Source organism: Pan paniscus, chromosome 1, assembly GCF_029289425.2.
Source record: "Pan paniscus chromosome 1, NHGRI_mPanPan1-v2.0_pri, whole genome shotgun sequence".
Lineage (NCBI taxonomy): Eukaryota > Metazoa > Chordata > Mammalia > Primates > Hominidae > Pan > Pan paniscus.
In genome coordinates, this window is record NC_073249.2 from 84,542,514 (window position 1) to 84,567,836 (window position 25,323).

The 25,323-nt window shown below is 44.8% G+C and overlaps 1 protein-coding gene and 1 long non-coding RNA gene across 3 annotated transcripts in view; one reads left to right on the top strand and one right to left on the bottom strand.

Annotated features, from left to right (window-relative positions):
* Positions 1-23,864, top strand: part of LMX1A (LIM homeobox transcription factor 1 alpha) — a 157,142-nt gene extending 133,278 nt beyond the window's left edge. For both annotated transcript variants that reach the window (XM_057302253.2, XM_003824581.4), the window contains 5 exons: positions 9,192-9,364; positions 12,230-12,307; positions 14,874-14,943; positions 17,005-17,175; positions 19,001-23,864. In XM_057302253.2, coding sequence (XP_057158236.1) covers positions 9,192-9,364; positions 12,230-12,307; positions 14,874-14,943; positions 17,005-17,175; positions 19,001-19,161 — 653 coding nt within the window. In that variant the 3' untranslated portion in view covers positions 19,162-23,864. The remainder of the gene's footprint in view (positions 1-9,191; positions 9,365-12,229; positions 12,308-14,873; positions 14,944-17,004; positions 17,176-19,000) is intronic.
* Positions 3,466-7,050, bottom strand: LOC130541496 (uncharacterized). Its single transcript, XR_008955550.2, has 3 exons — positions 6,866-7,050; positions 5,756-5,877; positions 3,466-4,389 (listed from the first exon to the last, which is right to left on the bottom strand). It is a non-coding gene; the product is annotated as an uncharacterized LOC130541496 (long non-coding RNA).
* Positions 23,865-25,323: the final 1,459 nt, after the last annotated feature.

Sequence of the window (25,323 nt, forward strand, 5' to 3'; positions counted from 1 at the left end):
ATTTCCTCCCAAACCTCCTCCCAGTCCTAGGCAAGGTTAGGTAATTGGTCTTAGGTCACACAGCTGGTGAGTAGTGGAGGTAAGAACAAAGGCTAGGTATCTGACCCTGTTTTATCTTGCTCTTTCAGATAGCCTGTTAGTGGTTTATGGAATGGACTGGAGTCTGAAGGCATAGACCCGGCTGGGTATGGGCCTCGGCTTTCCTCTCCAAACCAGCAGAAGGCCTGGTCGGGAACCACGGTGTCTCAGCCAAGGGCTCAAGCAGTCTGATCAGCTGTGGTCATTCAGGCAACTTCTCTCTATGTTTAAAACCATATGGAATTTGACCAATGAGGACTCACTTTTGCAATGAGAACATTTTGAGTGTTAGTCAACTTACCGCACCTTCCTAGCCACCTACAGGATTGTTGTCTTGGTCTTTTTCAATTTAGAGAGATAATTAACCCTTTGTCTTCCAACCCTTGCCTAGAAACAATTTAATTTTCTCAGATAATTTATCCTTCAAAAGACTAGTAATTAATATAGCAAAATTGGACTACTCCAAAGAGAGATGGTATTCGATCCACTTAAGTTACTTCCCAAATTAGGACAAATACACTCAAACCTTATTCATTTGAACCTAATACAATGTCATGCATATAATACTCCAAGCCTAGTGAACCATAGGGAAGCTGGATTAATGAGCTTTTATCTAGACTGAGCTCTGAGCCCCAAACATCTGAATCGACTTGTTATGAGCTCTACAGTCTCCTTCTTGGAGGCTGGCCAAATCAAAACAAAACGAGTTATGGTTTCAGTTAGTATATTTACCCAGCCTTGATTTGAATACAGTGATGTTGGTGGGGATGAATCTTCTGATATTTCAGTTGCCAGTATTTGCAGTTCTGACAAATCTATGTGTAGGTACATGCAGTATACACCCGTGCTTATCAGTTTGGACTGCATTTGGCCATGTTTTTATTAGATAGGAGAGAGAAAGAGATGGAAAAATTCAGAGAGGGAATGATGTAGAGAGAGAGAAAGCATGTGTGTGTGCATGTGCGTGTGTGTGTGTGTGTGTGTGTATGTGTAGAGTGGAGACAGAGCTAAGGTAGGTGTTAGCTTAAGATCTATCCAAATGTGAAAAGGCCTGAAACTGATGCAAATCCACAGTAATTCTACCAATCAGTCCCAATACTGTCCTGTTTCCCTGAATACCTCCCAAGCACAAGGTCTCCCTTCATGAGCACCAGCCAGCTGAGGAAAGCAAAGGGAGAGGCATCCAGGCCGTGGCGGGCTGCCAGCACTCAGAGTAGAGACACACAGCTCCCCTTTCGGGCCTGCCTGGACGTCTGAGCTGGAGTGCCCTGCCTCTGACCTGCCCGGTCCCTCCCCCTGCCTGGCCCAGAAACCCCCATCTGCAGTGGACATCTTTGAACAAAGGTGTCTTTCTTGGGACACTTTACCCACGGCCTGACTCTGGCATGCAGCTTGGTTTCTGTCTGCTCTGCTCCTGGAGTGCTTAGTGCACGGTGCTTGGAGATTTTCCTTGCATTCGCCCTGGTGGGGATTGCAGTGGCAGGGCAGGATAGTTGGGGGGAGTTGGGGGGAGATGGGAGGGTCTGAGGAGATATGGGGATTTAAAATAAGCTCTGCCCCTTTTGTACTGAAAAGAATGGCTTTTCCAGCAGGAGCTCAGGGTCAACCTTTCACCCCCTCCAGAAAGCCTTCCCTTTCTTTCTTCACTCTTTAATAACAATAATGCTGCCTGCAGTTAGACAGCACCTGATATTTTGCAAGCACCACATATCCTTGGATCTTTACAACAACCCGTGAGGCAAATCAAGCAGGTAAGGAGAGATAGGGGTTGAAGAAAGAGCATCCCAGCTGTGTGTCCTTGGGCAAAAGATCACCTTACTTTCTTCTTGGGCCTCAGTTTGCTCATCTGTAAAAAACCGATAACAAGGCATTTCCTGCCTCATAGGGTTGTGGTAGAAACAGTGAAACAATGCAATTATAAAGTGATGCCATGTCAAGTATTAGGTAAACATAAGGAATTTTTAATTCATCTCATAGATGAAGAAATTACATCTCAGAGACATGAGGAATTTTATCCAAGGGCACACAGCTTAGTAGCAAAATTAGAACTAGGATCCAGGTCTCCTATTTTACGGTCAAAGTTACTTTCCACCACTCCACACACCTTCCCGTAGAAAGAGTAATCTTTAATGGTTATTAGTAATTAATGGGAGACAAAGCATTTGATTTTCCACACACTTGGCCCAAGGCATGTACAGATGACTGTCAATTGCTTACTATGTCTGATATGCTGGCTAAACAGCCTGTTCCTTTCCTCCCTGCAGGGGTGCCTCTGGGCCTGGTCCTGGAAGTAGACAAGCCTTGCATGAAACCTGACCCTGCCACCTATGCCCTGTGTCTTTTGGGACAGGTTTCTGCACCTCTTTGAGGCTATGTTTATTCCTCGGTTAGGTGGAAGGCTCCAATAAGACCTTCCATGCCATGAAAGGCTGCCTGAGGCCCCAAAAGGCCCACACTTATCTCTGCACACACCTTCTTCCTTTCCTTCCTGTCCTTTGTAACACCTCCTTCTTCCCATTGGGCTTTCTAAATCCTCTCCTTCCTTACCTGGAAGCCTCCTTCATTCATTAACTTCTCTGGCTAATTGATACTCCTCTTTTCTAAATGCTCACACTTTTTTTTTTTTTCAGTTTTTACTATGCCTGAAGAACTTAACTACTTACACTTTAATATACTTTATTATCTTTTACATGCCAACTCACTGTAATTCAGTTTTATGTTCCTTAAGAGCAAGGGGTTCTTCTTTTTTATCCCCTCACAGTACTCGGAACAGTGCTCAATGTGTGGTGGAATGCCAGGAACATTCATATTTGAGAAGCCTCCATTCCAGGTCAATGTCTTGTTTCCATGTCATTAGGTATTTTATGCCCTTGGCATAAAGTGCCCTCTCTCCCCTTTTCTCCCTGGCAACTCCTGGTCACCATTTGTGTCATTCATTTTCAGCTCAGGTGACACCTGCACTGTGAACCCTTCCCTAGTCCCCTCTCTTAACTCCTCTGCACAGTTATTATTTTGGTGCTGGGTCTTTATCCTCTACTAATCACATATCTCTGTGAGAGCAGAGGCTGAATCTTCATCATCCCTGGATCCTAGGATTGTCCCTGTGCAGTGCTCCACACATTAGCCCGTAATAAGTGCTGAGTGTAAGAGTAAATGAAAGAACTCCAAGTCAAATCTTTTACCAGAAACTGTTTTTGGTCTGAGTAGAAACTCCCTTGAAGAACTATGTGTCAGACAGTTTCAAAACAGTAGCTACATGGACTTTCTTTTCTAGAGAACTGCACTTTTTGCCTCTTGGATTTTAAATGCTGCTTTGAGTTCATTGCATTGAGAGTTGATCGCTGCTATTCTCAGGGAGAATGGAATTTTAGTCCTATAGTGCAGGGCAGTGACTGAAATAGCTTCCTATATATCCTGTCTTCATAAATTCCTCCCTTCTTTCTTTCCCTCCTCCCTCCACTCACAACAAATCCCAGACCCTTCCTCTACTCCCCCTGTCTAAAAGACATTTATGAGGCTCATCACTGGGGAAGCATCTGAGGCCCATTCCTGCCTCTCCCTGCCCTAGCATGAAGGTCTCTCATCCCCTCCCTCACCCTCGCCTCCTAGGCCAAGCTCAGATATCTCTTGCCCTGTTTATGGGCCGTTGGGATTTTTCCAACAACCTGAAATGAATCTCCGAGGCCCCACAGGTAGTGCAGCTCCGTCTCTGAGCCATAAACCATGGCTGGGTCTTTCATCTGCCATTGCTATGTCATAAACGAGTGGAAGGAACAGCAAGGGGGAAAACAGCCCTGAACCATTCCAGATTTTTTTTTTTTACAAGAAAGGGGAAAGAAAGGCCCTGAGAAACATGTTCAAACTTTGTGCCAAGCAAATTCATTTCACTCTGGTAGGCTGTGCGTGGAGACTTAATCTCTGGACTTCCCCACTAGGAGTCAGATTTATGCTGCGTTTGTGTCTAAATGGCCTCCAGGGATGCTGACATTTGTTGTTGGAGAGCAGCGAGTGGTGTTCCTTTCATCTCCGCTGAGGGGTGTCAGCTTAAATTATGAGGGATCGCTCCAGCCTGCATCTGGGAGTGGGAGTCTCTGGCAAAGGAGAGGGGCCGCCTCTCCCTCCACTTCACTGCTCTGCTGTTTAAAGGTTTTTCTTCATCTTTTGCTCTCCAGTACTCCTCTTGGTTCTGGGGGCAGTCTCCTGGCTCTTTTAGAAATGTCCTTTCTTGTGAACAAATCGATCAGTGTAAATTTTAGGCACTGCATATTTTCATGGAGAAGCTGATATCCTAGTCAGGCAGGTCTGCCCCTGCTGAAAGAGAAAAAAAAAGCCTCAGTGAGCACCCCAAGAGCAGCTTGGAAACTCCCCAGGAGAGTCAGAGGGCGCCACTATACCCATAATATTTACAACACAGTAGATGGAAGCTGGGCGATGGTTAGCCAGGGTCTGGATTCCTGTTGGCAGCTGGCTTGTGGCATCTATCTGTACTTTGAGAGGTGCCAAAAGGTTCCTCTGTTCCTCCATCTTCAGAATCTTTCTGGCTCAGATGTGCCAGGATGCCCAAAATTCCACATTGGTGACTGTTGGGTAGTGGCATTTCTTATTAAATGCATATATGTTATTGACTGTGGGAGAGAACATATCAAACCATGCTAACCATCAGCAGTGTTTCCTGCCTCCAGAGTCAGAGCTGGAAGAACGGGACACAGGATGTGTAAGTTTTGATGGAGAATAAGAGGTCAGGAGAGGTCTAGGGCAGGGGTCAGCAAACTATGGTATGCAGGCCAAATCTGGCCTGATGCCTGTTTTTGAAATACATTTTATTGGAACACAGCCATGCCCATTCATATTGTCTGTGGTTGTTTCTGTGCTACAATTGCAGAGTTGAGTAGTTGCAACAGAGACTGTGAGGCATGCAAAGGCTAAAATGTTAACTCTCTGGCATTTTAGATGAAACGTCTGTAGACTCCTGGTCTAGAGCATGAAGTGCTTCTTAGAAAGCAAAATGGAAGATGTAAAGGGATGGATTCTTTACAAAATGGAAGATGTAAAGAATGAGATATTGAATAGCAGGAAGGAGGACTCAAAGAAAGAAAATGCACCACAAAAGCAACAGAAACACTCCAGAGACAAACCACCACTACTACTGCTACCGTTAACCCTGAGCAACATGGATTTGAACTGTGCAGGTCCACTTATATGTGGATTTTTTTCAACCAAATGCGGACAGTATTCAAGGGCTGTGAAACCCACATATATGCACTGTGGGAGACCCACTTTCCCTGTAGCCAGGTTAGGCAGGACCAGCTGAGGGACTTGTGTATGCACAGGTTTGAGTATGCGCTTGAGTATATGCAGGGGTCCTGGAACCAATCCCTTGTCCCTTTCCCCTTCTCTTCTCCTCATTTTGAAAACAAATATGTTTTTCTCTTTTCTTTTGGGGATGTGGAGAGAAGGAAGGAGCAGCCACCTGTAGTGCTCACCACCTCCCCCAAAAATAGGTCCCAACGGCTAACCTAGGAGGTGTTCTCCTCCCCTCTCTTCTCTGTTGGTTCACGATGGCACAGCAGTTCTTTGGGGGATGTACACATGTCCCAGGCAAGGCTGAGTACAGCAACAGCAGTAGGAGGACCCCAGAAGGCCCTTAGCCATCCTGCCTCTGGGGCTCTGAACAAACTTCAAAAATTGCCTTTCCTTCTGCAACTAGCTCTAACTCTGCCTCCCTCTGTTGCTCTGCTTTCTCACAAGCACACAGGCACAGTCCACAAAACCAGCTCTACATGTTGGCTAGGGTCATATCTGCAAAGAGAGAGAAATGAACACCTGCATGTAAAACCTTAACTGAGACCCCCCCACTGACTGTAATTAACTGACAACACATTTCAGAACTAAGAATATGTCTTTTATGTTGAAATAATAATGATTATTATTGTGATTTATTAAATACCAATTATTTCTGGGTGGTGCTAAACCCTTTACATATATCATCCCATTTAATTCCAACAACACTGTTACTTTCCCTGATGAGAAAATTAAGTCTTGAGAATGTGTTCAGAATCAAACACAGTAACTGGCAGAGCTAGAATTTAAGCCTGAGTTTATATAACGCTAAAGGCCATGCTTGTAGATACCATGTCACATTGCTTTCCTGGATTGTATCAATATAAATGAACCATTATCATTATTTTAGACTTTACATTTTCATTAGTTATGTTATCAATATACATTTGCATCAAACTATGTGAGGAGTGACTGTAAAAGGGTCAATGCAAGTACTGTTTTATTGAACAGACTGGTATGAGGGATGAGGTTTCTGGAGATAATACAACTGCATTTTAAAATATATTCTATACTGGGGATTTCCCAGCTCTCTTTCTGAGCCTGGCCTGCAGACTCAGCCTCTTTTCTTGCCTACCTTGAAGGAGATCTGCATGATCCCTGGGGTGGAGCATTAGCTCCATTTCCTCAGAAATGTCACTGAAGTCATCACTAGTGCTAAAGAAGCATTGATTTTACCCCAGGGAGTCCACCACCAGAGAGAATTGCTGGCCTCACTAAACACCAAAGTTTGGGGTGCCTCTGAGCAGTAGGATCAATAGGGTCTAGCCAGGGCAAATCTGTGCAGTCAATGGCTTTCTTTTTTCTACCTTTTATCCTCCTGTGGGATCTTCTTATTTTCCTGAGGCTCTTAGTTCTTAAGTGCTTGTTTTTTCCTTACCACTCTGAAAACCTTCTAGAAAGATTTTATAATCCCTTCACACCAAGGTTATGTCTGAGATCAGCTTACCACATCACCCCCTGGAAAACAGCAACCTCAAGACTTGAAAATGCCAGAGTAGCCACCCCTTGTCATGAGGATTCTTGCTTTAACTCTTCTTTAATCTTGTGGGGGGTTTTATTTGTACTATTGAGAGGGGTGAGGCAGAGGGAAAAGACACCCTTTTCATACCATCTATTAAGAGCCGCCTGAGTGCCAGGACTGTGTTAGTTGCTTTACACACAACAACTCTACTTCTGTGACACCCACTGTGTGGTATTTATTGTTGTTGGTATGTAGTTATGGAAACCAAGGCTCAGCAACATGACATAACTTGCACAGGGCCATACTTACAGCATGGGGTCAGAACTGGGATGGAAACCTAGGTCTGCCTGTATCAGTCCCTTTTCATTTATATTGAAAGGGCCACGTCCTCAGGAACTCACAATTTGGTGTTCCCTTCATGTTCAACCTTGTATGTTCAAATGTTCATGGAAGGAAGAAGCCATTATCCTTTCAGATTAAATAAGTTTTTTTGGCTCTGGCAGAGCCAAAAATGAGAACTCAGCTAATGTCTACACTAAAACAGCATAGGCCCATGGGCATCCTTCACAGAGGAGGACAGGAGGAAAGAAAAAGGATGTGTAGCTCACACACAGTAGGTCCTTTCATCTTTGCTTTCTTGAAGTGGCCAGAAGGGACTGGCACAGCTGTGGGAAAGCCACTGAGGCAAAGGTGTTCACCAGAGAAAAGAGGGCAGTTGAGCTCTGTGAGAACCCAGAGAAAAATGAGGTTCTTGTTAGATCATTTGGGCATAGAATTGCCTATGGCTTTTATTATTATTATTTTGTTTTGGAGACAAGAGTCTTGCTCTGTCACCCAAGCTGGAGTACAGTGGCATGATCTCAGCTCGCTGCTGCAACTTCCACCTCCCGGATTCAAGCGATTCTCCTGGATCAGCTTCCCAAGTAGCTGGGATTACAGGCACCCGCCACCACATCCAGCTAATTTTTTGTATTTTTAGTAGAGACGGAGCTTTGCCCAGGATAATCTCAAACTCCTGAACTCAGGAAATCCACCTGCCCTGGCCTCCCAAAGTGCTAGGATTATAGGCGTGAGCCACCACACCCGGCCTGCCTATGGCTTTTAATGCCAAAAGTAAAAAGAAGTCTCTCTTACACAGGTATGCCCCAGACCCTAGAAGCACCTTCTCAGGAGTGTGATGTCTGTGGAATGTAAGAGGTAGCCTGGAAAAAAAAGTGACGTATACTAGAGATTTTATTTCCTTTCAGAGTTAACCCTCATGTTGTTCACTGCTTATAGAGTTGAAGTATTTCAAATAGTTAGACAATTACTTTAACAGTAGAGAGTTATTTACTTTACAGAAAAGCAATGTTGACTAGTTATCAGTGTTACCTGTCCATTCTGAGTTATCTGTACTGGCAGGTAATCTAATGCTTTTCTCTATGGCCTTTTTAACAATAATATTTTCTACCACTTGGCAGTAACTAGAGTTTCAGACATAGTGTCTAGGTCTAGTCTTGAAAAATGACATCTAAGAAATAATATTAATCATCAACAGTCAAGGCTCATTGGCATTTAGGGCACTCAGTGCCGTACTGGTATAAACTCATTTAATCCTCACAGCAACCCCAATGAAGTAGATCCTCTCATATATCACTATTTTGCAGAAGAGTACATTTAGTTGTAGAGAGTTAAGTAACTTGCCTGTATTAGTACATTTTCACACTGCCATAAAGACATACCGGAGACTGGGTAATTTATAAGGAGAAAAAGCTTAATTGACTTGCAGTTCTGCATGGCTGGGGAAGCCTCAGGGAGCTTTCAATCATGGCAGAAAGTGAAGGGGAAGAAAGCAGGTCTTACATGGCAAAGCAGGAGAGAAAGAGTGTGAAAGAAGCCACACACTTTTAAACCATCAGATCATGTGAGAACTCACTCACTATCACAAGATCAGCATGGGGGAAACCGCCCCCATGATCCAGTCACCTCCCACCATGTCCCTCCATCAACACGTGGAGATTACAATTCTGGGGACTCAGAACCAAACCATATCATTGCCCAAGGCCACGCAACTAGTAAATGCGGAGCCAGGATATGATGCTGTGATAAAGCCTGAAGTGTAATGGTGGACTTTCTGCTGCCTGTCTCTGGGTTTTAGAAGTATTTTTCTTAGCCTCTTCCTGGAAGCTTTCAAAGCAATACCACATAGATTATTGCTCTCATACATAAAGCCATCCTGGAAATGTGGACCTGGAGGCCTTGCTATGGAATAACATACAGCTCCAGGAACTGGCTTTCAGGGACTCACAACATTGTCTTTTGCTTCTTTCAGGTAAAAGTGATGATGAAGAAAGTCTCTGCAAGTCAGCCCATGGGGCAGGGAAAGGAACTGCTGAGGAAGGCAAGGACCATAAGCGCCCCAAACGTCCGAGAACCATCTTGACAACTCAACAGAGGCGAGCATTCAAGGCCTCATTTGAAGTATCCTCCAAGCCCTGCAGGAAGGTATAGGAGGGAGCAGGGAGGAAAAGGAGCTGGGCCCCACTTCTCTGTGTGCACTCAGACCCCTCTGGGATCTCAGTGGGCATTGGGGGTCACAGTGGTGAGGAAGGCTGTTCAGACAGAGCCTGCACAGGTGGCTCAAGCCCGTTGGAGACTCCAGAGATCACTAAGCTGTGGCCAGGGTGTGATAGACTCTCCTGAAGCTTTCATGCATGCACACCAACTCCAAATGGCCCCTGTCACACCTTTCATTTCATAGAGCACAATGGGAACAGTAATAATGATAGGTGCCCATTGTGGTGTAGACCCAGATGCTGTAAAGCAAAGAGTATAAAAACACAGTGGCTTGCAGTACTCTTTTTTGAGTCTGGCTTTTTCCACTTGGTGTGGTGGTTTGGGGATTCATTCATTCCTATTTCAGCATTCCACTGTATAGGTGTGCCATGATTGGTTTGTCCATGCACCTGTTGATGGGTGTTTGGGGTTGTTTCTAGTTTGGGACTGTTTCAAATAGGACTGCTATGGACATTCATGTAAAAAAAAAATACAGTGGTTTAATGAGACAGGAGTTTATTCTCTTCCTTCACAGTCCAGAGGTGAGCAAGGCAAGGCTGGTGGGTGGCTCTGTTATCCATCTCCTGTGTCCAAGCGACTGCTCCAGTTGTCACCATGTTTCCAGTCACCAGGTAGAGAAAGAGGAAATGGAGGGCAAGCGCCCTGCTTTTTAAGGATGTATCCAGGGGTTGCTCAAATCATTTCTCCTCATATGTGTTGGCCAAAATGTAGTCCTGTGGCCACACTTCCTGCAGGGAAAGTTGGGAAATGAGTCTGTCTGGGTGACCAAGAACTTGCTAAACTTAGTGATTCAGTTACTCATAGGAGGAAGAAAGAATAGATATTGGGGACAATTAGCAGTCTGCCATAAATAGCAGCGCCCATTTATTGAGTACTTATTGTTTATCGACTGCCTGTCATATACTGAGTACTATCTTTTACATGATAAAAAGAAAGAAAATAGGGTATTCTTTACTGAAATTCATAAAAGAAATATTTTGAAAAAATGTTAGCATTATTTTTCCTGCATCCTTTTTTGCATTAGTCAGCTTTGTCTGTGATAAAACAAACAAACAAACAAAAAGTCACCATGGTTCCCAACAAACATGTATTTTCTTTTCTTGGGCTGTGCATTGGCTGTGGCCCAGCTGGGTGCAGGTTCCAGCCTGCTCCACCTGTCTATCATTTGAAGGTCCAGGCTGAAGGAGCAGCCCCCTCCTGGGCATGTTGTTCTCATGAGGTTGGCAGGAAGCAAGAGGCCAAGTCAAAGTGGGAAGCCCATCGAAAATCTCTTGCTGGATATCAGACACATCACATCCCACAGGCCAAAGCAAGGCATGGGCTTAGCCCAGCATAGGTGCAGTGGTGAAGCACACACCCACCACGGAGCAGGGGAGGGAAGGATAGATATTTGTTGAGCAATAGTCCAGCCTATCACAACTTCTGATATTTGGAAAGATTCAGCTGCAGACTCACTTTTTCTGCCCTTGCAGCTCCTTATGCTCCAAGAGAGGTATCAGTAGAAAGTGAAATGCCCCCAAATTGGGCTTGCACTAGGACAAATTACAATCTTCCTCACTTATTTACTTCTTCCATGTATACTAAACTCCCAGCCCATGTAGGGCTTTGTGCTGGGTGCTTGTCCCCGGGCAGCTTCCAGGTAACCAGCAAGAAGGGGATGCGTGTACACATTACTGTAACACCAGAGAGGGGGCTCTGAGGACCATAACAGAGGGGAAGCCAGGAAGCAAGGGAAGGGAAAGGTCACTTTGGTCTGGGCAATCAGGCAAGGCTTTGTGGAACAGGTGGCTTTTGAGCTGGGCCTCTGAGGAATGGATAGGGTTTCAGCAGGTGGAGGTGGGCCCCTGAGTACACTCCTATTTTAGTTGGCTTAGCAGAAGGATGTGCTATAAAAACCTGTTCTAATCATTCCACTTCTAAGCCTTTCCCCAAGTGGCATGATAAAGGGGAAGTATTTCTCAAGGCTTCCATTTGCTCTACTCACACGTTTATTCAAGGCGCACTTTCAATCCCATCTCCTCCCCAGGATCTAATCAAGAGAGGTCAGTGTCTCTCAGGCCCCCCTCTGAAAATCTGTGCTTCTTGCCCCTTCTCTTCTCAACACCTTGCCAGACCCTCACTGTGTGCCTGTATGGTAGGCAGATGTTTAAATGCATCTCTTTATTATCTGGATCCCAGTTGTCCTGTCTCCACCACAGCCCTGGCACACGTGCTGGCCTCAGAGTTGCCTACCTGGCTCTGCCGGGTTCCAGATGGCTCTCATCTTATTCTCTTTGGGCAGGGCTCACTCGGGGTAGCAGTCACTATGGATATTCATGAAACACCCAAAGTTACCTAGAGATATGAGGGACAAAACCAAAAATTAAGGTCAATGAATTTAGGCAAGAGAGGAGACCAAGAGAGAGCCATTTGTTTTTCCAAAGTGATTTTCACTCTCAGATCTCCTTAAGTAGGTCAATGCATATGCATGGCTTATAGCTAAAGCACAACAATAGACTAAAGTCTAAACCACTTGAAGGCCTAATTTCCAGAGCAAGAGAAATCCAGAAACACCTCTTGGGAATGCACATGTAAATTAATAATTATTATTTTGTTTCTTTACCTGGTGAAGGACTTTCTTTCTACCTGAAGGGAAGCAATGTTCTCGTGTTTGTGTGTATGCTCAACACTAAAAACTATTCAGCTCCTAAAGCAGATACAGTCTTTTGGCCTCCTCATGTATTATATAGGAGATGTTCTACCTCCTACCCTGAGATGCCAGTGTGTCTACATTTCTCGTTCAATTTTTCCAAGGTGAGAGAGACTCTGGCTGCAGAGACAGGGCTGAGTGTCCGTGTCGTCCAGGTGTGGTTCCAAAACCAGAGAGCGAAGGTAACCTGCTTCTTACTTTTATCTGTCCCCGTGTTGCTGGTTTCCTGAAATAATCACAGTAGGACATTGTACTTGCTGCCAGGTTTTCTCGCCTTAGCTCATTGGATAGAGTAGTTCTCTTGATTCAAAAATTCTGTTATCAATAATTATTTTGGCCACAGCAGCCCTGCAGAAGGGGAGAGAGAAGGCATTCATTTTAGTGAAATTGCTTGTATTTTCCTAGCGGCCATGACTGTGGATTTGGCCAGCCATCTGTATGAATAAATGTCTTTCTGTGTCTTTTGGTAAAAGCATGTTCTTTAATTCATATTTATTTAATGCAAATACCAAAGTTATTTTAAAAGTAGCATGCATATAACTGGTCCAAGACAATTTTATGACAGGGTAGAATGAGTGCCTTTTCTTACTTCTCCCAGGGCCCAGCCCTCACTAATATAGGCCCAAGCCATCATACTGTCCTCTGGATCCAATGAAGCTCTATATTCCCTCATCATGGTTTTAGTTTTAGACCTTTTGCTCATTCATCTACCTGCCTCTAAAAATACATGTGCCCTGTGGACTGTTTCTCAAGAGCCCTGATCTTTAGTGGATGATATGAGGAAAAAACAAACTCTATGTTTCCTCTGCTCTTACACTACAACAATCAGCGCAGAATGCTTCTGTGACAAAATATGTGGAGATATTCTCCATACACCAAGCAAGCAATCAATTGTGCAGTGGATACCAACTGGGTGTCCTCTAATTCTGACACTCTCTACCTGGAAATAGTGTCAGATTTCAAGGTTGAGGGTTCAGCCCCACAAGACTGCCCTCCTCTTCAAATGCCAATTGCAAGCTCCAGGTGGTTTTACCTGTGCTTCGGATCAACTGGCTATAAATTGGGATTCCAGTGACCCCACCCCTTGGGTTTGATTAATTTGCAGAGCATCTCACAGAATTCAGGGAAATACTTACTTATATTTACTGCTTTATTACAAAGGATATTACAATGGATGTGAATAATGTGATGCATATGGCGAGAAATGGGGGAAGGGTGTGAAGCTTCCATGCCCTCCCTGTGCACCCCAGCCTCCAGGAAATTCCATGTATTCAGCTGTCTGGAAGTTCTCTATCCCCATCCTTTTGGGATTTTATGGAGGTTTCATAATGTAGGCATGATTAATTAAATCACTGGGCATTGATGGTCAACTTAATTTTCAGCCCATCCCTTTTCCACAGAGGTTTGGGGGTGGGGCTGAATGTTCCAACCATCTAATCATACCTGGGTCTTTCTGATTATCATTCTCCACCCTGAAGCTACCTAGGGGCTGACAGCTGTCAGTCAGTCATTAACATTCACATAGGCATCACTCTGGAGAGTCCAAAAATTTTAGGAACCGTATGCCAAAAAACAGGGTCGACGACCAAATATATGCTTTACAGTATCACAGGTTATCTCACTGTTTGATCATGATTGGTTAAGGTAGCATTTCCCTAACTGACATCCTCAGAACAGGGCTGTTGATGTGTACCAAAGAAAGACTCCATAGTGCAATAAGTTGCAGAGGCCCTATAGCCTATGGATTCATAAAGCACAGGGACACATTCAAAGCTCTGAAAAATCTTGCAATAAAGAAAATTTTTACAAAAATCTAGTGTTTCCTACACACAGACACATACACACACTCAAAGTATATGTCATCATCTCGTGGAACCCTAATGCTCTATGGAACACAGTTTGAGAAATATTGAGTTAAAATATTCCTTCAGGGGGCCGGGCGCGGTGGCTCCCGCTTGTAATCCCAGCCCTCTGGGAGGCCGAGGCGGGTGGATCACGAGGTCAGGAGATTGAGACCATCCTGGCTAACATGGTGAAACCCCGTCTCTAGTAAAAATACAAAAAAATTAGCCAGGCGTAGTGGCGGGCGCCTGTAGTCCCACCTACTCGGGAGGCTGAGGCAGGAGAATGGCGTGAACCCGAGAGGCGGAGCTTGCAGTGAGCCGAGATCGCGCCACTGCACTCCAGCACTCCAGCCTGGGTGACAGAGCGAGACTCCGTCTCAAAAATAAAAAATAAAAAACTATTCCTTCAGGGAAGCTTGCGTGTTAGCAGGGTGCTTTGGAAGAGGCATGAATCTCTGGGTAGGCTCATCTCAATCTTGAGGGCCAGCAGACAGGGAGGGGGAAAGGAACAGCCTCTTGGCTTACCCCAAATCACAACCTCTTGTTCCATACGTCTAGGCTGGGCTGCAGATTTCACAGTCACACACTTATTACCTAATGTAAAATGGTCACACCACAAGCAGCAAGTTGTATTTACTGAGGAAAAAAATCCCTATTCCTGCTAAGACAAGCTGCACCCCTGCTTCCCAGCCAGCTGTCTTTATACTGCTGCAGAGTAGAAGAGCTCTCAGCTGCAATGCTTCTCGCATACGGGGCTGGCCACTGTTGCTCCTTTACTAAGTAAGAGCCAGAGCTTTGCCAACAAGCCCTCTCCCGGGGAAGGTGTCACTTCCAGGCCCCCCCTTACTTTGTGAACATACTGCAGGCCACCTGACTTCTAATCCTATGGTCCTCTCCTTATCAGATGAAGAAGCTGGCCAGGCGACAGCAGCAGCAGCAGCAAGATCAGCAGAACACCCAGAGGCTGAGCTCTGGTAAGCTGGTGCCTCCTCCCAGGCAGTTCTGGCTGGAATCCAGGCTGTTCCTACCAGAGGCCTCCCACTACCCAGCTCTTTGGATGACATATCTGGACTCAGGGAAGCCTAGACCACACCCACTGGAGAAATAAAGCCTTCAAGGGAAGACTGAGCCACGAGGAACTTGTGAGAAGGTTGAGGGCTCCCGAGCTGCAGGCTTAGAACTGCTGATTGGGGATGGCACTGACCTTATCCACAGCATCCGGGCCTGGATCCCACCACAGTATCAGGGAGAGTGTGTCAGACTACTTGCAGAGTCACAGATACGTTCAGTTTCTCATCTTGCTTAGTTCTCCTTCCAGGCTAATTGATTTAATAGAAGACACCTCGGTGACTTGGCTCTTTCCAAAATAATATAAAGTAGTAAAAATAATGATAGTAAAATAACAATGCCCTCCTTTGTTGAACACTCTTATAGATTGGTGTTCTCATACATGCTGACTTGACTTTTACAACACCCATTCCTGGAGGCGAGTGGAGAAGTTGTTATTATCCCTATGTCACAGATGAGCAAACAAAGGCTCTGCAAGATTGAATGTGGCCCTAGATCGGTAAGGGCAGGGGGCTGGGACTAGAACTCTAACTGTGTTCCACAGGCCATGGGCCTTCTCATCTCTACCCAGATGTGCTTTTGAAAAAGTCAGGGTGATATGAGGATTAGGGAGGAGGGTGAAGAGGGACAGACTGTGGGAGACTTCATGGAAGTTAAAGGAAAAAAAAAAAGAAGAGTTACTATATTAGAACAATGTCATTCTTAAACGCTATGCCCCTCGCCACCCAACTCAGCTATCCAGAATTCCTTGAATGGTCTGTACCTTAAAACAGGGCTTCTTACATTTTAATATGCACGTAAGTCACCTGCGATTTTGGTAAGGTGCAGATTCCAATTCATAAGGAAGGTCTGGGTGGGCCCCAAGATTCTGCCTTTTTAACAAGCTTTTTGGTGGTGCCATTGCTGCTAGTCTGTGGACCACACTTTGAAATCTGTGGACCACACTTTGAAATCTGTGGACCACACTTTGAAGTCTGTGGAATGTGATCCTAGTTCTCTGGCCCCTCAACAGAGCCTCTTATCCTCACATGGACCCTGCCTTGTGCTTGACACTGGGTCTAGGCTTAATCCAGAATTTGACTCTTGCAGCCAAGAGTTCCCTTAGTTTCTTACCTTCTAGACTAAACAGTATGTTAACAACAAGGTAGATGTTAGGGAGAGAAGAAATAAAACAGGGCATAGGTGTGGGGAAGGGTGGAGCAGGAAGCTGGTTAGATCTGAATTCTGCCCTCAGCTCCACCCCTAAGGCTCTTTATGTGGGACCAACTTTTCCTTATTCCTCAGGCTGTGTGCATCCCTAGGGTAGGGCCCTAATGCCTGCTAGTCCTACCTCACAGGACCCCTGTGCAATTCAGAGGGAGAAGAATGCATCAAAGCACATGAGAACACAAACTCATATGGCTTGGGACTTAGTTTAAATAATTCTAAAGGCGCTCCAAAGGTAGACTTAAGAAAGCAGAGCCTGGTGGGAAATAGTCTCTGTTCTTCCCAGGTTCAGAGAACCTCAGCAAGATGTGGAGGCAGGAAGTGAATCCTGCTTTTCTTATAAAATTCTATCTACAAGCATAGCAAGATATAATTCCAAAGCATACACAGTCCTATGGAATCTTCCCATCAGCCCAATGAGGTCAACTGGTCACAACTCCCACTTAACTGATGGGCTCATACTGGGTTATCGTAGAAAGATCTTTAGATACATCTATTCTAGTGACTGCCAAACATGTGGCTAGCATCAAAACCTTTGTTGAAATAATATATTTCAAGGATGTTCTCAAAGTTCAACATCCCAGCCCCTACCCTGTTCCTATCCTCCAAGGTGATTCCTGATGGCCTCTGGTAGGACAAAGGCTGGGACCACTGATGTCACCTCATCCCATTTTATTTTATAAATGAGGGAATCAGGACCCAGGGAAATCACATGCCAGGCTGCACATTGAGAATGACCTGGCTTCTTCTTTGTTCCACAGCTCAGACAAACGGTGGTGGGAGTGCTGGGATGGAAGGAATCATGAACCCCTACACGGCTCTGCCCACCCCACAGCAGCTCCTGGCCATCGAGCAGAGTGTCTACAGCTCAGATCCCTTCCGACAGGGTCTCACCCCACCCCAGATGCCTGGAGACCACATGCACCCTTATGGTAAGAGGGACTTAAGCCCCTCGGGCCCTCTCATAACTTGTGTGGGTTTCTCATTCCCTCCTAAACACATCTAGGCAGTTCCCAGATGCTCACCGAAGTTCCAAAGCAGAATAATGTGCCCTACAAAATACTGCCAGAATCGCCTAACCAATGACTACAGGAGAAAGACCTTCATGCATATTCATTAGTGACACTTCCATTTATCTTGTTTTCAAAGCTTCTTGTTTGTTGGTTTTAAATGGGAAGTTGTGCTCTCCTTGTAGACCTGTTTGTTGTCATTGAATTGCAAGTCTTGCGCTTCATGCCAGATATCAGCAGTATCAGTGCTACAGAAGGCCTTAATTAAGCAAACGTTTACCTAAAGTAAGAAAAGAAATAAAAAGCACAGAAGACAAATTTTCTAACTGGACTATCCTACTATGGATACTAATAGGTGCTCTAATTTAACTAGTGAAACATAAACTGACTTGTAAAGTGAAAGTATCTCCCTTATACCCACCCCACCCAAAGAAGCATTGATTTAAATGCTGCATATATGGGTAGCTGAGCCTCTCCCACTTACCCAGCTTCGTGCTTAAGCTAATGGACAACAACCGGGGGCCTGAGGACCCAGAGTAGGGGGCTGGGTGAGCTTTGGAGTGAAGGCTGAAGTTCAACCTCAGCCAAGTATAGGGCATTACATTTTATACAGAGAAGGTTAGTGGTGTATGTAATGCATTGGTCTGTACTGTGTAATCTGATAGATTACACTGATAGTTAAAAAATAATCTTATGCAGCAAGTCTTCAAAACATTAGTATCAGAGATTCACGCCACAGATCACAGATTTTGCCAAACAACTTTTTTTTTTTTTGCCTTCATGAAAAAAATTCTGTTGTTAAAATCACGCCTACTTTCCCATATCACACATTCAGCAAACATTTATTAAGATTTGGCCCTTGACAAGCCCTTCACTGGCTGACCCCACTCATTGGATGTTCAGTGATAGCCACCCTCTTGGCTTCCTTAGAAGGCACAGGTCACATCTGTACCATTCTTTACTCCACAGCTATGGGAAAACAGGGCAAATACATTTTTTTGCAAATTCTTTTCAGAGTCTCAGGGATTGTGTTACATGAAGTATCCCTGTGATGAGTCCTTTCATAAAATGAATATTTAAAGCCCCATGACAAGTTGTATAAACTCCAGTTTTCACCTCTCCTATTTACTTGAAGCAGAGGCAGAACATTCTTTGCCTCCAGATCCTGGTTGCAGTGATTTCTCAGCTGTTCCAATGTGTGCCCTACTGGCTTCCCTATCAAAGGTGTAAATTAGTTGAAGGTAGGCACCTAACCTTCCTTTTCTTTGCATTACAAATTTGGGGTAACAGCTGATAGTAGACCCTTGGTGTTTGAAAGAACAAATGTTATCACAGGAGTTTTCATTAGCTTCACTCAAAGAGCTTTCTTTTTGTTTTGTTTTTTTGTTTGTTGGTTTTACCGTCCCTCCTTCAAGCATCATTTTTCAGGCCCAAGTCCTATAGGAGCTCTGCCCTGTCTCTCCAGCCTCTGGTGACATGTCCTGCCTACTCCCCACACTCCCTGTCTAGACACTGTGACATTTGCTTATGCTGCACTCAATTTAGCACTTTGTCATATCCTGGTTTAGATTGTTTTCACTTGTTGCACTTTGGACTTGAGCCCCCTAAAGAGAATATAGACTTTTTGTAGAAAGTTTCATCTGGAGCCTGTGCTCAGGCAACACTTGTTGAATTCAGCTGAATATCCTAGCACTGAAATGAGTCACTTCTTCAAGACCCTCATGCCAGTGTTTCATCTCCATTTCAGGTGCCGAGCCCCTTTTCCATGACCTGGATAGCGACGACACCTCCCTCAGTAACCTGGGTGACTGTTTCCTAGCAACCTCAGAAGCTGGGCCTCTGCAGTCCAGAGTGGGAAACCCCATTGACCATCTGTACTCCATGCAGAATTCTTACTTCACGTCTTGAGTCTTCCCCTAGAGTTCTGTGACTAGGCTCCCATATGGAACAACCATATTCTTTGAGGGGTCACTGGCTTTAGGACAGGGAGGCCAGGGAAGAGGTGGGTTGGGGAGGGAGTTTTGTTGGGGATGCTGTTGTATAATGATATGGTGTAGCTCAGCATTTCCAAAGACTGAATACATTATGGATTGCATAGTTTAATGTTTCTAATAAGAGTCTTAGCATTAGATATGAAGACGTGTTTATCATTAAGGACAGAGACTTTTAATATAGACATTCTCATGCAAACTAGATACTTAGGGACTCCTAACAACTTGCCACCATGTCGGGGAAGCTCTTGTCAAGAGGTGCATATGTCTATCCATCTACACACCAATAGACAGAAGGACAGATAGATAGATGTGTGTGTGTGAGTGTGTAACCTTTCGTATTTTACCCTCAAAGTTTATTCCTAATTATAACAGACACCAACTGTACAGCAAAAGTAACTTTATTTTCAGTGTGAACTATATTTAAGGAAATGCTTGATGCACTTAAGTTATAAAATGAGATAATTTACTTTTATAAACTTTATTTTTAGTTTGACAAGACTTGTCAGCAGGGCAGAGAGGGCTGCTCCACCTAGCCCCATAGCTTTGAGTGCTTGGGTTCATTCTGTTTTCAGAGTGTCTTTCAGATCTGGAAAGAAATTCTGTGTGGCTGATGGTGTTCTCTCTTGCATTCTTGCTCTCTTTGGGGTTGAATCACTGGGCAGGGGTGGGACAGAATAATCCCTGATCATGTTCTGAGAAAATGTAAAGCCCAGACTCCTGGGCTTTCTTTTAAATTCTGACAAGTGGTTGTTGGGCAGTGCTAGGATGATTGGTTCAGCTCTTGAGCTTCAGCATCTGCAAATGTGGATGAGGCTAATAGTATGTGCCTACCTCACTGGGAAACACCAAGGCTTAATTCATTCCCAGGACACATGAGCAGGGCTGAGACTAATATCTGATATTTGTTTAACATACAACCAGGCCACTCACTTGGCAAAGGAGGGTACATAGGGTTGCAGAGCAGGAGGGCTCCTGAACTCCAGAGGGCAGTTCTGCCTGCTGACGTCCCTCTGCAAAGCCTGTGCTGAAGGAGACACAAGCTCAGAGCAGTTCAGAGGGATCCCAGAGTCCCAGAGTGGGGAGGAGGTGAAGGCTGAGGGGATAGAGGAGGGCCTGGTGGTGTTCTGGAGCAGGGTTGGGCAAACTCCTGCTTGCGGGCCTGCTTTCTATGGCTTGCCAGCGAAGAATGGTTTTTACTTTTTTTTTGAGGTCATTTAAAAAAAGGAGAAGAAGAATATATAACAGGCTGTCTGTGGCCTGGAAAGCCTGAAATATTTGCTATCTGTATTGTCTGGCCCTTACAGAAAAAGTTTGGGGCCCCTTGTTTTAGAGGGTCTGTTTCTAAAGAACCTCATGGCACTCATAGAGGCAGAAGGTTCCAGTGGAAACCCTTGGCTCTTCCTCCAACTCACTCCTCTGATCCTCGGCACAGAAGACCCAGCAGCCATTGTACATGGGGACAGTTCCACACCCTGGTCTCCAGTTGCGGTGCTAGGATGGGATTGTTCTGTGCTAGGAAGTCTCCTGGGAACCCAGAATGAGTTGGTGGGGAAGACAGAGGGTCACTGTGGACTCATCCAGGAGGGGCCAGGATAGGTTTGGCCTCATTTCTGGGGACATCATTGGAGACTTGAACACAGAGACACGTCCCTATCACTCTGGCAAGGCCAGAGGGAACATGTCCCCTTATGGTAGAGTCTATGTTGTGTGATTTTTGTGCTCTTGTTTATAATTTATGCAAACCACCAAGAAACCCAAACCAGTCTGATGAGTGAAAATTATGCAGATGCTGTATGGCCCCACAGGTTTCTGTGGTAAAGACCAGTTGGAGAATGTAGGAGATACTATGTGAGTGAAAATGAATAGAGATCCTTATTCCACTCCTTAATGGCATACCAAGATGAAATTAAAATCTCTTACAAATGAGCTGTTGTTTATTCAGGGGTGGGATGGTTGGTGGGGAACCAGGGGGATGTGGGAGTTTTGTCTACAAAGCCATGGGGATGAGCTTATGGCAAAGCTTTGAATGAATGGAAAGGATGACTACAGCAAAACATAAGGAGAAAAGGGTCTTCAACTTCTTGCCAAGATGGACAAAGACTCCAGTCTTTACAAAAAAAACCCCACAGAAGGAGGCAGTGGGAGCTTTCCATCACCACCGTCAAGTTCCCTCAGGGCAGAGCAGTTTGTGATATGTGATGAGGGAACATTTGCTTGGAAATCAGAACAGAGTGATGGGGCAGGAGAAGGATTTCTCATGCAGGACTGAAGGCAGATGCCTAGCCAGGATGGGAGAGCCAGGCAGCAGACAGTGGCTCCCTGACAGAGTCTCCCAAAGTTCTCAACAATTTTAATTGTGATGTATGGTGGGCAATTAGGACTATGGAGAAAAGAAGTCAGGAAACAGTGTGGAGATAAGACCAGGAGACATACTCACAGGGTGGTATTGCTTTTTGTCTGTTTTCTCCCCCACTTGCAATTGTTCAAGGCCTGCAACCCCTACCTCTGGCTCACTCACCATATGTTAGAAGCTGGCTCTTCCTCTTGCTGAGGGCCTGGAAGGAGAGAGATATGTATTATAAGGCTGGGCTGACAGGAGGAGCCCACTGAGGAGGCCTTATCTCAGACTGGCCTCCACTGGGCTGGCCTTAGTTCCTAACTCCAGCTTCCTGGGAGAGCCTAGGCACAACCCCTTTACCTCTCTTATTTGCCTAGTTGGCAACTACCTAGTCTTCAGAATCAGCATACTTGGCCTTCTCAAGCCTACAAGGCTGGGTTAGGTGCCTATGTGGACTACCTGGACTAATGCTACCTGCTGCAACAAATAAACCCCCAAATATTATAACAGCTCAAACACAACAGAAATTTATATTTTTACTCACATAAAAGACCTGGGAAGGAGTTTGGGTTAGAAGCACACCTCTCTTCCATGCACAATGAAGGCTCTGCTCCTGGCTTCCAGGCTTTCACTGGGGATTGGTTGTCTCCATTCTTCTTTTCCCCTTCCCACTGGAAGTGGATGAGTCTAGATTGCAATCCCAGCTCCTGAACTTACTAGCTGTGTGGTCTTGGGCAGTTTCCTTCACTCTGCTGAGTTGATTCCTCAGGGATGGTACTTGTGGCTACCTCAGGGGGTTTGTGAGCACAGGTGAGATAATATGTGTGAAGCACTTAGCCCTGCACTGGGAGTATGGTAAGGGCCAGATGAGTGTTAGCTGCTGCACCGCAGGCCAGACCTGCTCTTGGAGTTTGGTCATTGATGAAAGGCTGCTGGGAGTCTCAGACCCTATCTGAGGAAAAAGAAGAACACATCCTGGTTCACCTGAGCTCAGAAGGCATCACTTCTCACCATCACCTCCTCAAATCTCAGCGTGTGTCTTACAGAGCCTGAGCCAGAATTGTGGGGGAGTGGTTGCTGTTTTGTTTTAAAGCATGCAGATAAAATTCCAATTATGATGACACATTCAGATCTCTGACCCCCAAGGAGGAGTCAGGTCATAGGAAATTCCTCCAGCCACCTATTGTCACCTGCTTTTTATGACCTGCATGAGGGGGAAGGCCTTAGGGCTAGGCTCAGAGTGGAGAGCCTGGATCCACAGGTTGAGCCTTCATGCCTCAAAGGGCCTGTGCCTAGGCTGTCTCTGAAGAAAACGAGTTGACCTAAAATGAATAAAAAATGGGAAGAAAATGGAGTTAATTTGTCAGTTCCAAACTCAAAGACAAAATAAATTTTAACTGAATTGCAAATGAAATCAAAGTTTGTCTATCTATCTCTTTCACTCTCTCTTTTTCTTTCTCCCTCTAAATCAAACTAGGATGAAACCTATTAATAATATGATTTAACTAGAATAAAACTGTACCCTCAAGAATTAAAACTGAATCATAACTTGACACCCTGTTTCCCTGAATCCCTTTATTTGGCATGTTTCAACATTATGTTCAGTGACAAGGTAAGAGGTATCTTTAGGGCTCAAAAGAAGGTCTTGAGATTTTTTATGCTAAAAGTATATTCCTTCTACACATGGATGATGAGGAGATTACCTGGCTTTGAAGTTCCCTAGATGTATAACCTTAACAAGATGCCAAGCCTTCATTTTTTCATCTCTAAAATGAAGCCAATGACACTTGCCTGTCTTACAAGTTGGTTGTTGTGTACAAAAAAAAAAAAAAATTACGACAGAGCTCTGTAGACTTTCAAGTGCCGTACAAATGGAAGGGCTTATTATTTTGTCCCAGGAGACACATGCAGATTAGCCACGTGGGGAGCATAGCATCCGCATAAGCAATGCTCCTGCTTGGGTAGATGCCCACAGCAAGTAAGGGATGCCCCAGATCAGAGTGCAAATAACTTATTTCCTCTCCCAGCAGCTGTGGATGACTGCTGCCACCACCTTATGGGCCTTCTACCCTTCAGGGGAGGGTTCTGGGAAAGAGTCTACCATGGCCCAGCCCCTAGTGGATGGTGCATTGGCTAATCTGCACTACTTTAAACTTCTTTCCTGCCACTCCGTGTGCCTGGGAAGGGACAGATGGTGCCTGCCCCTGATTTGTGGTTGGAAGGACCTACTCCAGATACTTGTGCAGCTGACCAGTTTTTCTGGCCCTGTTGGAACCTATTCATTCATTTATCCACTCATGTCATCCATCCAGTAAGTATTTACTAAGTATTTAGAATATGCCAGGCTCTGGAATATGTAACAGAAACTCAGAAGTGAGCAGAAAGACATTGGCCCTGCCCTCAGAGTTTACAACTTATAGGAGAAATGGTCATTAATTGAAAACTCAAATTTAACTTGCACTGTATTAGACACAAAGGAGAAGACACAGAACTATAAGAAAGTAGAATGGAGGGAGGCTTGACCTAGTCAGGAAGGTCAGAAAAGATTTCTCTGAGCACATGATGACAGAGCTGAGATTTTATTTCTCTCTCCTAGTGCTCTCCCTCCATCAGGGAGTCATTCTGTTTCCCTTTTCTGTAAGACCTTGTTCTAATTGCCATTGGTAGAGAGAATCTGATAAACTGATGCTCTCCAAGGTGTTCACTGATAAGGTCTAAAGAAATCACTTGTACTATCTTATAGTGCAAAATGTCTTCAGAATTAAAGGAATGGGCCACTGTCACTCAATCAACACATGGTTATTAAGCCCTATAGTGGATATTTACTGCTTTCTGACCACCCAGCATCCATTCACCCTACTTCTGATAACATCACTCTGATTTCCTTTGGGGACTTGACCTTCCTCTATTGTGCATAGGTAGTCCTTGTGGGACCATGAATCAAGGTTATCTGGTCTGCTGTAACCAAGGAGTGGGAGCATATACCCAAAGCTTGGCCAACCAATCTCTCCCAGAACGTGAATCTCATGGAATGGCATAACATTGGAAACTTGGAGCTAGTTCATTTCTGGCAATGCACCTGACAAGCTGGTCAAACAGTTCTTGCTGCCTGGACCCCAGAGCTGCCCTGCACCCCATCTCTTTCCAAGACTGGTCTGGACCCCAGACACACTTTGATTCTGTGAGCAATCTGCTCTGCTATTACAATAAAGACTATTTTTGCTCAAGTTAGCAAGAGCTGTTGGCTTCTATTGCTTACAGTAAAAAAACAAAACAAAACAAAAACTCGGACAGAAACTACAGACATACGGTTTATGTGGTGTTTGCCTTATGCCAAGGGTGTGTGTGTGTGTGTGTATTCCTTAACATAGCCCTTTGGACTAGGTTAGGCAGGTCTTTTTGTATTTTATACATGAGAAATCTGAAGCTCAGAGAAGTTAAGTTCCTTGCCCAGGGTTACAGTCCTAGTTAGGGTCAGAGCTGAGTTTCTGATTCATTTCTCTTGGCTCATGGTCTTATGCTAATTCCCCCAACCCTGACTTACAAGTGGCCAGGTATATAGAAGTTTTAGAAGCATATGTATGCCTAGGTACTCGGAAAGGTGCAAAGAAGTCATGATAGTTTTCCTGCCTCCAAGGAGTTTACAATCTAGTTGAAGGTGAAAGACATGCATGTGAGCTAAACATATATGTCTATGTATGCCAAGAGTCAGATGACTAGTGTAGATAATGTGAGCTA